At 36.1% G+C, this 15,000-nt stretch overlaps 1 protein-coding gene across 1 annotated transcript in view; it reads right to left on the bottom strand.

Annotated features, from left to right (window-relative positions):
• Nucleotides 1–7,935, bottom strand: part of LOC127929179 (ELKS/Rab6-interacting/CAST family member 1-like) — a 71,225-nt gene extending 63,290 nt beyond the window's left edge. The window contains exon 1 of the mRNA XM_052517012.1: nucleotides 7,628–7,935. Within this exon, the coding sequence (XP_052372972.1) occupies nucleotides 7,628–7,765 (138 nt within the window). The 5' untranslated portion in view covers nucleotides 7,766–7,935. The remainder of the gene's footprint in view (nucleotides 1–7,627) is intronic.
• Nucleotides 7,936–15,000: the final 7,065 nt, after the last annotated feature.

Genomic DNA, 15,000 nt, shown 5'->3' with positions numbered 1-15,000 from the left:
ACAGGGAAGCAGTTACTGGGGTACAGGGAAGCAGTTACTGGGGTACAGGGAAGCAGTTACTGGGGTACAGGGAAGCAGTTACTGGGGTACAGGGAAGCAGTTACTGGGGTACAGGGAAGCAGTTACTGGGGTACAGGGAAGCAGTTACTGGGGTACAGGGAAGCAGCTACTGGGGTACAGGGAAGCAGTTACTGGGGTACAGGGAAGCAGTTACTGGGGTACAGGGAAGCAGTTACTGGGGTACAGGGAAGCAGTTACTGGGGTACAGGGAAGCAGTTACTGGGGTACAGGGAAGCAGTTAGTGGGGTACAGGGAAGCAGTTACTGGGGTACAGGGAAGCAGTTACTGGGGTACAGGGAAGCAGTTACTGGGGTACAGGGAAGCAGTTACTGGGGTACAGGGAAGCAGTTACTGGGGTACAGGGAAGCAGTTAGTGGGGTACAGGGAAGCAGTTAGTGGGGTACAGGGAAGCAGTTAGTGGGGTACAGGGAAGCAGTTACTGGGGTACAGGGAAGCAGTTACTGGGGTACAGGGAAGCAGTTAGTGGGGTACAGGGAAGCAGCTATAGGCTAGCAATCCTCTATGTATGTATTCCATTTGGCAAATGTTTTCTCTGGTATTTCATATGTTTTCAATATGGACCAGTGGGGAGTTTGGAAATATATGCAACATTTGCGTTATGTAGAAACGGAGGCCAACTTTTCCACAAGTTTCAATATTAATTATTTACTGTGGCAAGAAAAGAAGGTGAACCCTTTGGAATTACCTGGATTTCTGTGTGAATTGGTCCAACATTTGATCTGATCTTCATCTAGGTCACAACAACAGACAAACACAGTCTGATTAAACTAATAACATACAAACAATTATACGTTTTCTTGTCTTTATTGAACACACCATTCTCAGTGCAGGGTGGGTAAAGTATGTGAACCCTTGGTTTTAATAACTGGTTGACCCTCCTTTGGCAGCAGTACCTCAACCAGACGTTTTCTGTAGTTGCGGATCAGACCTGCACGACGGTCAGGAGGAACATCCAGGTGCTCTTTTGCGAACTTCAGATGTGCAGCAATGTTTTTTTTGGACAGACGTGGCTGCTTCCGTGGCATCCTCTCATGAACACCATTCATATTTAGTGTTTTACATGTCATAGACTCGTCAACAGAGATGTTAGCATGTTCCAGAGATTTCTGTAAGTCTTTAGCTGACAGTAGGATTCTTCTTAACCTCATTGATCATTCTGCTCTGTTCTCTTGCTGTCATCTTTGCAGGATGTCCACTCCTAGGGAGAGTAGCAACAGTGCTGAACTTTCTCCATTAAGGGACAATGTGTCTTACTGTGGACTGATGAACATCAAGGCTTTTAGAGATACTTTTGTAACCCTTTCCAGCTTTATGCAAGACAACAATTATCAGTCTTAGGTCTTCTGAGATCTCTTTTGTTCGAGGCATGGTTCACATCAGGCAATGCTTCTTGTGAATAGCAAACTCAAATGTTGTGAGTGTTTTTTATAGGGCAAGGCAGCTCTAACCAACATCTCATTGATTGGACTCCAGGTTAGCTGACTCCTGACTCCAATTAGCTTTTGGAGAAGTCATTAGCCTAGGGGGTTCACATACTTTCCCCAACCTACACAGTGAATTATGTATTGAAAATATAGACAAAAAAATGAATAATTTGTGTGTTATTATTTTAAGCACACTATGTATGTCTATTGTTGTGACTTAGATGAAGATCAGATCAAATGTGATGACCAATTCATGCAGAAATCCAGGTAATTCCAAAGGGTTCACTTACTTTTTCTTGCCACTGTAGCGTTTAAATTCAGCGTCAGAAAACTCACCCGTAACCATGTCAACTGGTCTAAATGAAAACTGAGAGGAGAGAGGGAGAGAGAGAGGACACAGGACAGGGAGGAGAGGAGAGAGGGAGAGAGAGAGGAGATGGGACAGAGAGAAGAGGAGAGAGGGAGAGAGAGAGGAGAGGGGCAAGGAGGAGAGGAGAGAGGGAGAGAGAGAGGACACGGGACAGGGAGGAGAGAGGGAGAGAGGACACGGGACAGGGAGGAGAGAGGGAGAGAGGACACGGGACAGGGAGGAGAGAGGGAGAGAGAGAGGAGATGGGACAGGGAGGAGAAGAGAGAGAGATGGGACAGGGAGGAGAGGAGAGAGGGAGAGAGAGAGGAGATGGGACAGGGAGGAGAGAGGGAGAAAGAGAGGAGATGGGACAGGGAGGAGAGAGGGAGGGAGAGAGAGAGAGGACACAGGACAAGGAGGAGAGAGGGAGGGAGAGAGAGAGAGGACACAGGACAAGGAGGAGAGGAGAGAGGGACAGAGAGAGAGGACACGGGACAAGGAGTCCTATGAAATAACAGAGACACATTTGGCAGTGAAGGGGTTACAGCGTGGGTAAGTGAAATCCTCTTATTTTGGGCCCTGCTCCTAGCCCTGACTCGCCCCTGGTCCCTGCTCCTAGCCCTGACTCTCCCCTGGTCCCTGCTCCTAGCCCTGACTCGCCCCTGGTCCCTGCTCCTAGCCCTGACTCGCCCCTGGTCCCTGCTCCTAGCCCTGACTCGCCCCTGGTCCCTGCTCCTAGCCCTGACTCGCCCCTGGTCCCTGCTCCTAGCCCTGACTCGCCCCTGGTCCCTGCTCCTAGCCCTGACTCGCCCCTGGTCCCTGCTCCTAGCCCTGACTCTCCCCTGGTCCCTGCTCCTAGCCCTGACTCGCCCCTGGTCCCTGCTCCTAGTCCTGACTCGCCCCTGGTCCCTGCTCCTAGCCCTGACTCGCCCCTGGTCCCTGCTCCTAGCCCTGACTCGCCCCTGGTCCCTGCTCCTAGCCCTGACTCGCCCCTGGTCCCTGCTCCTAGCCCTGACTCGCCCCTGGTCCCTGCTCCTAGCCCTGACTCGCCCCTGGTCCCTGCTCCTAGCCCTGACTCGCCCCTGGTCCCTGCTCCTAGCCCTGACTCTCCCCTGGTCCCTGCTCCTAGCCCTGACTCGCCCCTGGTCCCTGCTCCTAGCCCTGACTCGCCCCTGGTCCCTGCTCCTAGCCCTGACTCGCCCCTGGTCCCTGCTCCTAGCCCTGACTCTCCCCTGGTCCCTGCTCCTAGCCCTGACTCGCCCCTGGTCCCTGCTCCTAGCCCTGACTCGCCCCTGGTCCCTGCTCCTAGCCCTGACTCGCCCCTGGTCCCTGCTCCTAGCCCTGACTCTCCCCTGGTCCCTGCTCCTAGCCCTGACTCGCCCCTGGTCCCTTGTCCCTGCTCCTAGCCCTGACTCACCCCTGGTCCCTGCTCCTAGCCCTGACTCGCCCCTGGTCCCTGCTCCTAGCCCTGACACTCCCCTGGTCCCTGCTCCTAGCCCTGACTCGCCCCTGGTCCCTTGTCCCTGCTCCTAGCCCTGACTCGCCCCTGGTCCCTGCTCCTAGCCCTGACTCGCCCCTGGTCCCTTGTCCCTGCTCCTAGCCCTGACTCGCCCCTGGTCCCTGCTCCTAGCCCTGACTCTCCCCTGGTCCCTGCTCCTAGCCCTGACTCGCCCCTGGTCCCTTGTCCCTGCTCCTAGCCCTGACTCTCCCCTGGTCCCTGCTCCTAGCCCTGACTCGCCCCTGGTCCCTTGTCCCTGCTCCTAGCCCTGACTCGCCCCTGGTCCCTGCTCCTAGCCCTGACTCGTCCCTGGTCCCTGCTCCTAGCCCTGACTCGCCCCAGCCCTGCTCTTAGCCCTGATTCGCCCCTGGTCCCTGCTCCTAGCCCTGACTCGCCCCTGGTCCCTGCTCCTAGCCCTGACTCGCCCCTGGTCCCTGCTCCTAGCCCTGACTCGCCCCTGGTCCCTGCTCCTAGCCCTGACTCGCCCCTGGTCCCTGTTCTTAGCCCTGACTCGTCCCTGGTCCCTGCTCCTAGCCCTGACTCGCCCCAGCCCTGCTCTTAGCCCTGACTCGCCCCTGGTCCCTGCTCCTAGCCCTGACTCGCCCCTGGTCCCTGCTCCTAGCCCTGACTCGCCCCTGGTCCCTGCTCTTAGCCCTGACTCGCCCCTGGTCCCTGCTCTTAGCCCTGACTCGTCCCTGGTCCCTGCTCCTAGCCCTGACTCGCCCCAGCCCTGCTCCTAGTCCTGACTCGCCCCTGGTCCCTGCTCCTAGCCCTGACTCGCCCCTGGTCCCTGCTCCTAGCCCTGACTCGCCCCTGGTCCCTGCTCCTAGCCCTGACTCGCCCCAGCCCTGCTCCTAGTCCTGACTCGCCCCTGGTCCCTGCTCCTAGCCCTGACTCGCCCCTGGTCCCTGCTCCTAGCCCTGACTCGCCCCTGGTCCCTGCTCCTAGCCCTGACTCGCCCCTGGTCCCTGCTCCTAGTCCTGACTCGCCCCTGGTCCCTGCTCCTAGCCCTGACTCGCCCCTGGTCCCTGCTCCTAGCCCTGACTCGCCCCTTGGTCCCTGCTCCTAGCCCTGACACGCCCCTGGTCCCTGCTCCTAGCCCTGACTCGCCCCTGGTCCCTGCTCCTAGTCCTGACTCGCCCCTGGTCCCTGCTCCTAGCCCTGACTCGCCCATGGTCCCTGCTCCTAGTCCTGACTCGCCCCTGGGCCCTGCTCCTAGCCCTGACTCGCCCCAGCCCTGCTCCTAGTCCTGACTCGCCCCTGGTCCCTGCTCCTAGCCCTGACTCGCCCCTGGTCCCTGCTCCTAGTCCTGACTCTCCCCTGGTCCCTGCTCCTAGCCCTGACTCGCCCCTGGTCCCTGCTCCTAGCCCTGACTCGCCCCTGGTCCCTGCTCCTAGCCCTGACACGCCCCTGGTCCCTGCTCCTAGCCCTGACTCGCCCCTGGTCCCTGCTCCTAGTCCTGACTCGCCCCTGGTCCCTGCTCCTAGCCCTGACTCGCCCCTGGTCCCTGCTCCTAGCCCTGACTCGCCCCTGGTCCCTGCTCCTAGTCCTGACTCGCCCCTGGGCCCTGCTCCTAGCCCTGACTCGCCCCTGGTCCCCGCTCCTAGCCCTGACTCGTCCCTGGTCCCTGCTCCTAGCCCTGACTCGCCCCTGGTCCCTGCTCCTAGCCCTGACTCGCCCCTGGTCCCTGCTCCTAGCCCTGACTCGCCCCTGGTCCCTGCTCCTAGCCCTGACTCGCCCCTGGTCCCTGCTCCTAGCCCTGACTCGCCCCTGGTCCCTGCTCCTAGTCCTGACTCGCCCCTGGTCCCTGCTCCCAGCCCTGACTCGCCCCAGCCCTGCTCCCAGCCCTGCTCTGATGTTACAACACCATACCCAGTGTGTGTGTGTGTGTGTGCCTCTCATAGGCCCTACTCTGTGTAAATGTCATTAGTATCTCTTTATAGAGTGGAATGTGTCACTAGAGAAAGTAAATAGGCCAATATAGACTCTTTTATTAATCTCATTTACAGTTTCTCTCTTTACTAAAGACAACCCAAAACAACACCAAGCCTTTCCTTAACTGGAGGAAGAGGAGGAGGAAGAGGAGGGAGGGAGTGGGGAGAAGTGTTGAAGAGGAGATGGAGGAGGAGTCAGCATCACCTCACAGTAAAAACCATCTCCCTCTCTCTCTCTCTCTCTCTCTCTCTCTCTCTCTCTCTTCCCTAATCTACAACTGTGTACTCCTCACTTCTATCGTCAACACATAACTATCCCCAGCCCTGTCCCCAGCCCAACACAGTAAATTGTCTGTAAATTGACACTTAGATTAGAAAAGGGGTCAACTCTTTCCAGCTTCACAGTCATTTGTAAGGTTTTGTTGGGTTCTGTAAGAGCAGGGAATATAAATTGTCTGGAAGTCTAGATATACATTGTACTCCTGCTAAAACAACAGGCTTCTCTCCAGAGGAAAGAGAGAGTGATCTGAGACGGTGGTGCCAAAACCTCTACAATACTGGACTGTTTTCTAGCTGGGCTGGGGGGACTGTTTTCTAGCAGGGCTGGGGGGGACTGTTTTCTAGCTGGGCTGGGGGGACTGTTTTCTAGCAGGGGCTGGGGGGGACTGTTTTCTAGCAGGGCTGGGGGGACTGTTTTCTAACAGGGCTAACAGGGCTGGGGGGGGACTGTTTTCTAACAGGGCTGGGGGGGACTGTTTTCTAACAGGGCTGGGGGGGACTGTTTTCTAACAGGGCTGGGGGGGGACTGTTTTCTAGTAGGGCTGGGGGGACTGTTTTCTAGCTGGGCTGGGGGGGACTGTTTTCTAGCAGGGCTGGGGGGGGACTGTTTTCTAGCAGGGCTGGGGGGGACTGTTTTCTAGCAGGGCTGGGGGGGACTGTTTTCTAGCTGGGCTGGGGGACTGTTTTCTAGCAGGGCTGGGGGACTGTTTTCTAGCTGGGCTGGGGGGACTGTTTTCTAGCAGGGCTGGGGGGACTGTTTTCTAGCTGGGCTGGGGGGGGACTGTTTTCTAGCTGGGGGGGGGGACTGTTTTCTAGCTGGGCTGGGGGGGCAGACTGTTTTCTAGCTGGGGGGGGGAGGGGGTCTGTTTTCTAGCTGGGCTGGGGGGGGCTGTTTTCTAGCTGGGGGGGGGGGACTGTTTTCTAGCTGGGGGGGGACTGTTTTCTAGCTGGGCTGGGGGGACTGTTTTCTAGCTGGGCTGGGGGGGGGGGACTGTTTTCTAGCTGGGCTGGGGGATTGTTTTCTAGCTGGGCTGGGGGGGATTGTTTTCTGGGGGAGCTGGGCTGGGGGACTGTTTTCTAGCTGGGGGGGCTGTTTTCTAGCTGGGCTGGGGGGGGACTGTTTTCTAGCTGGGCTGGGGGGGGGACTGTTTTCTAGCTGGGGGGGGACTGTTTTCTAGCTGGGCTGGGGGGACTGAATACAAGGCAGGTTTTTGGCTCGAGACGACAACATTGAAAAGCATTTATTTTCTTCATGTGGTCTACCCGATGACAACCGTTTGGCTGAAGAACAAACCATCTTTAAGATATTTATTTGATTTTTCTGAGAGTAAACTCAGTTTTGTCGGGGGGGAGTTTTCTGTACACATACAGAACAGGAGAGAAAGGATCCATCTATGTTGTTTCTGGAGGAGACTTTCTTCACTGACTGAGGTTCCCTAACTGTGTGTGTACTTCATTTATTCATTGTTTTATTGAACCTTTACTTAACTAGGCAGTGTGTGTGTGTGTGTGTGTGTGTGTGTGTGTGTGTGTGTGTGTGTGTGTGTGTGTGTGTGTGTGTGTGTGTTCTTCACTGTGTGTGGTGTGTGTGTGTGTGTGTGTATTCATGTTTTGTGAACCTTGTGTGTGTGTGTGAGTGAGTGTGTGTGTGTGTGTGTGTGTGTGAGTGAGTGAGTGTGTGTGTGTGTGTGTGTGTGTGTGTGTGTGTGTGTGTGTGTGTGTGTGTGTGTGTGTGTGTGTAGGCTATTAGATCTACTGAGCAGCTGAACCTTACTGCTCAAAGTGAATTGAATGATCATCATTGGTTTGATTGAATCAGAACCCAGTCCAGAGGGAATCAGGACATAGACATGCCAACACCAGCTGGCTCTGAAAAACTCTAGTACTGGGAATGTGCCTGTGTTGAGAGGGGTGGTAGGAGGAGGGTTAGCAGTCAGGGGTTAGAGGTCAGAGTCCTACCTGCTCTGGGGTCATGTTGTGAAGCTGTGTCTCCCAGGTGGTGTGTTGAGAGCTGTGGTAGGAGGAAGGGTTAGGGGTCAAGAGTTAGAGGTCAGAGTCCTACCTGCTCTGGGGTCATGTTGTGAAGCTGTGTCTCCCAGGCGGTGTGTTGAGAGTTGTGGTAGGAGGAGGGAGGTGTCAGGTCCTGCAGGATCTGGGGGTCTCTCTCCTGACACAGGTCTCTCAGGTGACCAATATACATCTTCAGCTTACTGCGGTTCTGGTTCAGGTCCAGGAGAGGAGGGATGATCTGGAGAGGAGGAGGAGGAGGAGGAGGAGGAGAGACAGTTGAAACGTGGCTCCATGGGAAGTGGAGTAGGAAGTGAATAGAGAGACAGGCTCGATGAGGATGAAGGACAGAACATGCAGCAGCTGAATGAACACACCATCTTACACCATCTTACACCATCTTACACCATCTTACACCATCAACTCCGTTCCATCTCATCACAGAGGAATGAAGGGGAGAATGATTGAAAAGGGTTCCCAGGACACCCCACAGTAGGGCTGGATGAATAGGAGCTATTCAACACACCTCTAAACATCTCAGAAAGCTCTGAAACACTGAGACACTGTAAAGCTCTTTCTATACTCCCACTGTCTACCCCTCTACCACAGATATGACCATGGTTCTGCCTAATGAAGATCTATGGAGAGGCAGCTATTTATGCCTGGATTAGGTGGTGGCAGAGGCATCTCAAGGTGGGGTTTTGGTGACCCAGTGTGTGTGAATTGTGACCCAATGTGTGTGTGTGTGTGTGTGTAGGCTATTAGATCTACTGAACTGTGCAAACACAGCTGAACCTGAACCACGCGTGTGTGTGTGTGTGTGTGTGTGTGTGTGTGTGTGTGTGTGTGTGTGTGTGTGTGTGTGTGTGTGTGTGTGTGTGCGAGAGGTGTGGGCAGAGCACACACAGACTCCATCCCCTGTGGCACCCTATTCCCTATTTAGTGCACTAGGGTCCATAGGACTCTGGTGAAAGGTAGTGTACTACATAGGGAATATGGTGCTGTTTTGGGAGTGCAGAGAATGACACTCTGTTAGCGTTTGAACTCGAGCAGCGAAATAGCCATCGTCCTCAGTTACTAGAATATACATCCATCAAAGAAGGGAAACATGGAACATGGAAAAATTTACTATTACTATTACATTATTACATTACCATACTATCAAACTATCATTACATTTATTAACATATTTATCATTTACATTTATTATTACAACATTATTTACATAGTAATTCTTTGAATGACATGATATTTATTATTACATTGGCTTACTTTACGACACTTATATTTATTATTATAATATTATTATATTTATTGGCTATATTTATTATTACATTTATTACTTTATTACTATATTTACTATTACATTAAGCCATTTCTTTGTTTATTACTTATATTTATTACTTACTAATTTTTTACTATATTTATTACCATTACTATTGCTTATTTTTTATACACATTTACATTATTATTTACATTTATTATTTACTATCATTTTTATTTTTTAAACATTACATTTTTACTATTTTATTTATTATTTATTATTTATTATTATTTTATTATTTATTATTTGCTATAAACACTTACTACTTTATTATATTTATTACTTTTATTAAAAATTTTGACATTTATTTATTATTTATATTTGCATAAAATTTACTTTATTATTATTACATTTATTATTACAATATTTACATTTATTTACATACTAAACATTATTGCTTATATTTATTTACATATTACCATTTACCATACTATTTAGTTTACTATTTTTATATTATTTAATATTTTTACTTATTACGACATTATTCCATATTATTGCACTTACTTACATTTATTATTACCACCACTTTTACCATTTACTCATCACCACCACTTTACCATTACCAACCACCACTTATTACATTACCCTTACTATTACACAACTATTTACTATTACCTTATTACATTTATTTTTACCCCATTTACATATTGGCTTTATCACTTATTATTTATTTACATTTTACTATATTTTATATATTTATTACATATTTTATATTTATTACATAACAAATTTATTTTATTGGATTATTATTATTATTAAGATTACGGCAGAGCATTTTTATTGGGACATATTAGATATTTGTTATTTATTATTATAAATTGGCTTATTACAGCTTTTATACTTATAATTTTTGTACTTTATCAATTACATTTAGACGGAGAGAGCCCTATTTATTTATTACACATTTATTATTATATTACATTTATTATTGTGTGAACATTTATTATTACATTATTTACTATTTATTGTGTCTTACTATTTATTTACATTATTATTATTTATTACATTTATTATCTATATTTATTGGTGAATTTATTACCTTTTATTATTATACATTATTACATTATTATTAGGCTTATTATTGGCCATTATTATTAATATTATTTATAGTTATTACTTTTTATTTATTATTACATTATTATTACATTTACATTTAGCTTACTTATTTAATTATTAAATGAGGATTTATTACATATTTACATTATTAGGAAATTATTAAACATATATTATTTTTATTATTACATTATTTATTTTATTTACATTACATTATTTATTATAAATTATTATTTATTTTTATTTAATAACATTAGAGGAGGAATTATTATTTTATTTATTTTACAGGGAAAGAGACAATTTATTATTACTTATTATTTTTATTATTATTTATTATTTACTATTATTTATTATTTGCCCTCATTTTACATTATTTACATTACATTATTATTACTTTATTTTATTATTTTTATTACATTTATTATTTATTTATTATTTAAGAACATTAGGAGGAAATTTACATTTATTATTACATTTATTTATTTATTATTATTTAAATTTATTGATTATTATTTATTTATTACATATTTATTATTTATTTACAAATATATAATTATTATTATATTTATTATTTATTTTATTTATTATGAAATTTTATTATTATTATTTTTTACATATTATTATATTTATTATTTATTTTTTATTATTTATTTATTATATTTATTATTTATTTTTATTATTTATTATTTTTTTATTTATTATTTATTATTTATAGGGATTATTATTTTTATTGCCACCATTGAGTATTTATTTATTATTACATTATTACTTATTTTATTATTTATTATTATTTACTATTTACATATTTATTATTTTTTTATTATATTATTTATTTATTATACTTATTTATTATAAATTATTTATTTTTATTACAATTACTATATTTATAACATTTAACATTTATTTAAGATTATTATTTACTTATTATTTAACATTATTATTATGTATTTAATTATTTACTATTATATTTACATTTATTATTACTTATTTATTAATTTTTACATTTATTATTTTTTATTGACATTTATTTTATTTACTTACTATTATTTATTATTTATTTTTTTTACATTATTTATTATTTGGAATTATTGGCCTATTGATTTATTTTGAGCAGGACATTTATTTATTTAACATTGGGATGACACAATTTCACCAGATTTTATTACTTACATATTTTTACTTATTATTTATTATTACACATTTTTTTTTAGATAATTACTATTAAGTCCACATTATTTACTTATTATATTATTATTTAATTTTTAGAATTATTATTTATTATTTATTTATTGCTAAACATTTATTAATAATTACTATATTATTTATTAAAATTACTTATTTATTTATTTATTATTATACTTTTATTTATTTACTATTTATTACTTATTATTTATTATTTATTTATTATTATTATTTAATTTACTTATTATTATTTATATTTATTATTTATTTTACAGATTACATTTATTAAGGGGATACTATTACTATTACATTATTTATATTTATTGCTATTATTTTATTTATTTATTAATAGAGATATTAGATTACTATTATTTTAAATCAGGGATTTTACCAAAGGATGATTATTTGTTTATTTATTTATTATATTACCACTAAAATGCATTTACAATTTTACTATACTTATAGCATTATTTATTACATATTTATTACTTATTTACCAGGTGCTTATTTATTTAAACATGGATTTATTACCAAACATTTTTTATTTACACAAATTTATCATATTATTGGGGGTCCTTTACCACACGATTTATTACTTAAACTTATTATTTTTATATATTTATTGGTTATATTACTTTATACTATTTTACATTAAAACTATTTTATTTATTATTATTTATTACATATATTTAGACATGTATTACATATTTATTTACAAACATATTATTTATTACATTTATTATTTATTTATTTTTTATTACATATTTTAAACATTATTTACATTATTATTATTTATTATTTACATTTATTATTATATTTATTTAACATATTTTTACCTTTTACATTATTATTACTTTATTACATATTTTTATTTATTACATTTTTATTATTATTATATTATTATTTTTATTATTTATTATTATATTATTTTTATTGGCCATATTATTTATTATATAGTAGATATTATTACTTACATTGGGCTTACATTTATTATTACATTTTATTTACTTTATTTACATTTTATTTTTATTATTTATTATTTATTACTTTATTATTTAACACATTATTTATTATTATATTTATTACAAACATATTATTTTTACATTATTTATTATTATTTATTTATTATTATTTATTATTATTACATATTTATTATATTTATTATTATTACAATATTTACATTTATTTATTATTTTATTATTTATTTATTATACTTATTATTATTTATTATTACATTATTATTTATTATTTACAAATTTTATTATTATTTATTAAATTATTTATTTACTTACATATTTATTTATTATTTTACATATTAAATTATTTATATTATTTATTACTTATATTTATTATTACATTATTACTATTATTATTATTATTTATTATTATATATTATTATTATTATTATTTATTACATTTTATTATTATTATTATTTATTATTTTTATTATTATATTTTTATTATAAGATTATATATATTATTATTTAAACCATTTACTATTTATTTAGATATTTTATTATTTATTATTATTATTTACATTTATTTTATATTTATTATTATATTTATTATTACTTTTTAACTTATTTATTTATTACTTATATTTATTTATTATTTATATTTATTATTATTTATTATTTATTTTATTTATATTATTGGAATATTTATTTTATATTTATTTATTATTTTTATTATTACATATTTATTAACTTATTTATTATTTATTTATTACATTACTTTGACTTATTACTTATTATTATTAGATTTATTATTATATTTATTATTACATATTTTATTATTTTATATTTTTTATTATATTACATATTATTTATTTATTATTTATATATTAGAGGCTTTATTATTTATTATTTATTTATTTACACATACATTTATTATTATTATTATTATTTATTATTATTATTATATTATTTATTTATTTTTATTATTATTTATTTATTTATTTTATTTATTACTTATTTTTATTTTTTTATTATTTTATTTTATTTTATTATTTTTTATTTATTTATTACTTATTATTTATTATTTATTTACCACCATATTTATTATTGGTGAAGATTTTATTATTATTATTTAGTTTATTACATATTATTATTTATTATTTTATTATTACTATTTTATTATTATATTATTTATTATTTATTACAGACATTATTTATTATTTATTTATTTATTTATTATTTTATTTATTATTACTATTTATTACTTATTTTACTTATTTACTTATTATTATTATTTTATATTATTTATTTTTATTATATTATTTATTTATTATTTTTATTATTTACATTTATTATTATTTTTTTTATATTATATATTATTAAATTATTTACATTATTGTATATTATTTATTTATTATTATTTTATTTATTATTATTTATTATATTTATTATTATTATATTATTATTACATTATTTATTATTTATTTATTTATTTATTACATTTTATTACCATTTATTTATTATTTACATTTATTAGTATTATTTTTACATTTATTATTTATTATTTATTATTATTTTATTTATTACATTTATTATTACATTATTATTTATTTTATTATTATATTTATTATATTTATATTTATTACTATTTATTTATTATTTTTATATTTATTTATTTATTACTTTATTATATTATTATTTACTTATTTATTATTTATTATTAAATATTATTTACATATTTATTATTATTTATTAAACATTTTATTATTTATTTATTATTTATTTATTACATTTATTATTACATTTTTATTATTATTATTTATTATTATTATTACATTTTATTTTTATTACTATATTTTATTTTTATTTATTATTTATTACATTTTATTATTATTATTTATTTTATTATTACGATTATATTACATTATTTTTATTTATTTTATTGATTTTATATTATTATATTTATTGGATTTTATTATTATTATTATAGAATATTATTTATTACATTATTACTTATTTATTATATTTATTTACTATTTATTATTTTTACATTATTTATTTATTTACATTTTATTATTTATTATTTATTTATTATTTATTATTATTATATTTATTATTACATTATTATTTTTACATTATTATTATTATTTATTGCTATTATTATTATTACATTATTTATTAAATTACAAATTATTTATTTTTATTTATTTATTTTATTTTTACATTTATTATTTTATTTACTTTATTATTATTATTTATTACATTTATTATTATAATATATTACCCTATTTATTATTTATTATTTACATTATATTTATTATTTATTATTATTATTATTTATTATTATTTATTATTATTATTATTTATTACATTTATTATTATTTTATTTTATTATTATTTTATATTTATTTTTTATTTATTACTTATATTTTATTTATTATATTTATTTATTAATACTTTACATTTATATTTATTATTTATTTATTATTATATTAACATTTTACTTATATTTATTATTACTATTTATTATTTAGATTATTTATTTATTTACATATTATTTTATTTTTTATTTATTACTTTATTACATATATTTTTTACATTATTATTATTTTATACATTATTATTTTTATTATTTTTTTATTTTATTATTATTATTATTTTTTATTTATTATTTATTATTTTATTTATTATTTATTATTATTATTTATTACCATTATTTATTATTTACTTATTACATATTTTATTATTTATTATTTTTTATTATATTATTATTATTATTTTTATTACATTTATTTATTTATTTATTTATTATTTATTATTACATATTTATTTATTATTTATTACTTTATTATTTATTATTATTTTTTATTACTTATTATTTATTATTTATTTATTTTTATTATTTAATTATTA

The sequence above is a fragment of the Oncorhynchus keta genome, unplaced genomic scaffold (assembly GCF_023373465.1).
Source record: "Oncorhynchus keta strain PuntledgeMale-10-30-2019 unplaced genomic scaffold, Oket_V2 Un_scaffold_5491_pilon_pilon, whole genome shotgun sequence".
NCBI lineage: Eukaryota > Metazoa > Chordata > Actinopteri > Salmoniformes > Salmonidae > Oncorhynchus > Oncorhynchus keta.
The sequence above is the reverse complement of the archived record's forward strand: the minus strand, read 5'-3'. Positions and strand labels throughout refer to the sequence as shown.